Source organism: Pteropus vampyrus, unplaced genomic scaffold (genome assembly GCF_000151845.1).
Source record: "Pteropus vampyrus isolate Shadow unplaced genomic scaffold, Pvam_2.0 Scaffold499, whole genome shotgun sequence".
NCBI classification, from domain to species: domain Eukaryota; kingdom Metazoa; phylum Chordata; class Mammalia; order Chiroptera; family Pteropodidae; genus Pteropus; species Pteropus vampyrus.
The window spans coordinates 46,715-48,511 of NW_011889280.1; the positions used below are offsets into that span (position 1 = coordinate 46,715).

The 1,797-nt window shown below is 62.1% G+C and overlaps 1 protein-coding gene across 1 annotated transcript in view; it reads left to right on the top strand.

Annotated features, from left to right (window-relative positions):
- Positions 1-975: 975 nt before the first annotated feature.
- The window catches only part of LOC105307461 (patatin-like phospholipase domain-containing protein 3), a 27,946-nt gene continuing 27,124 nt past the window's right edge, over positions 976-1,797 (top strand). Inside the window, exons 1-2 of the mRNA XM_023524839.1 lie at positions 976-1,440; positions 1,700-1,791. Of these exons, the coding sequence (XP_023380607.1) occupies positions 1,059-1,440; positions 1,700-1,791 (474 nt within the window). The 5' untranslated portion in view covers positions 976-1,058. The remainder of the gene's footprint in view (positions 1,441-1,699; positions 1,792-1,797) is intronic.

Genomic DNA, 1,797 nt, shown 5'->3' on the forward strand with positions numbered 1-1,797 from the left:
AGCCAGGACTGCATTCTCCTCTGCAGTCCCTGGGTAGCCCGGCCTCAGCCTCTGCCCTGCACCCCTCCAGGCACAGGCTTGGCAAAAGCAGGGGGTGCCACAGACTCAGGAAGCTCTGTGCGGGTCATGGGAGATCATGCACAGCCTATGTGTCCAGGTGCTGTAAGGTGACATTTTGAATCCTGACAGCAACTCCATGGGTGATTTCACAGATGAAGACATGGAGGCACAGAGAGGCCTGATTCCCAAGCCCATATTCTGCGCTCTGCTGGGGGCGCCTCCGTCTACAACGCTCAGGGCAGGAGGATGGCCCAGTAGACGCGCTTGCTGGTTGTGTAACTCTGGGCAGGTGCCTCCCCTCCCTGCAGGGCTGCGGTGGACATGCCCTGTGCAGCATGGGACACATAGGTCAAAGGGCATCTTAGGCACGTCCCAAGGGCACCAGGAATCATCTAGGCCTAAGCCTCCCCAACACCCACTTCCTGCACTGCCCCGCCCCCACACCCTGCACCTGTTGTTCACAATGGAAACCTCCTGTCGCTATCATTAAATGCAAATCTCTACCGCTTGCTCTAAATTGAAGACATCATGCACAAAACTACAGGAAATCAAAGCAAAGACATTATATTCTAGTTAGATCCCGGTGCTTGCTTAAAGCTTGTTGTCTCCTCTGTGTAAAAATGGAAACGCTTAAGTGTCCCATGCATATTAAAGACCTAAGTGGGCAACTGCCACTTTCTCTGACTTACAGGGTGAAAAGGAACGGAGAAGCATGCTGTGTCTCCCCAGCACACTCGTGTCATTTGGAGTTAAGGACAACGCTTCCCACCCTCAGGCAGGTCCTCCCCGGTCCTCCTCCGCCTCTGGCCCCAGGGCCCTGGGGCCCTGCTCCACTAAGGGGTTCGCCCGCGCGCTCCTCCATATGGTCCGAGGGGGCGGGGCCGGCCGGGCTGACGTCACGCGGGGACTGCCCAGGTGGCCGCAAGGAGACTGCGCTGAGCAGATCGCGGACCTCGGATCGCGGACCTCAGACCCCGCACTCGCGACCCGCCGCCGCCATGTACGACCCAGAGCGCAGCTGGAACCTGTCCTTCACAGCCTGCGGCTTCCTGTCCTCCTACTGCATAGGGGTGCACCACTGCATAAACGAGCGCGCCCCGCATCTCTGCAGCAACGCGCGCCGGGTCTTCGGCGGCTCGGCCACTTCGTTGCTAGCCGCTTCATTGCTGGGCGGGCTCCCGGTGGGTATGTACTTGCTGGGAGCGGGAGTAGGTGGTGGCAGACCGGTGTGCGGGCGTCCCCTAAGGGTCGCGGGGCGTCCGGTGGGACCGAATTTGGAGACAGACACCGCGGGGTACATCTCGGCGGCCTCTGCAGGCAGACGCCTCCTCCTCTCTGTGTTCTGTCGCCCGGCCGCGAGGGCAGCGCCCCTGGGGGTCGGCCCACCACCCTAACGCTCTTCTGGCGCCCAGGCTCGAAGGAAGCCCCCCTGCCCCGGGACCGAGAGGCGGGTCATCCAGGGAGGAGGGAGCGCGACCCAGGCAGGAGGCGGAGGGCAGAGCTGGTCCCTGTGGTTTCTGCCATCTGCTTAGAAGGCGCGCTGAGCGAGTTGAGCTGCCAAAGGGAAGGGCTGATTTGCGCGGGGTCAGACCGGGAGTAGGGCTTTGGCCTGTGTCCCAGGGTGGGCGCCTTCTTCCAGCTGGGGACTTGAGGGACTGCAGACACCATCACCTCCCCACGCGCCGGCGCCCTCGGTGCCGCCTGGCCCTCAGGGAGGTGGAGTCAGATGCGGTGTTC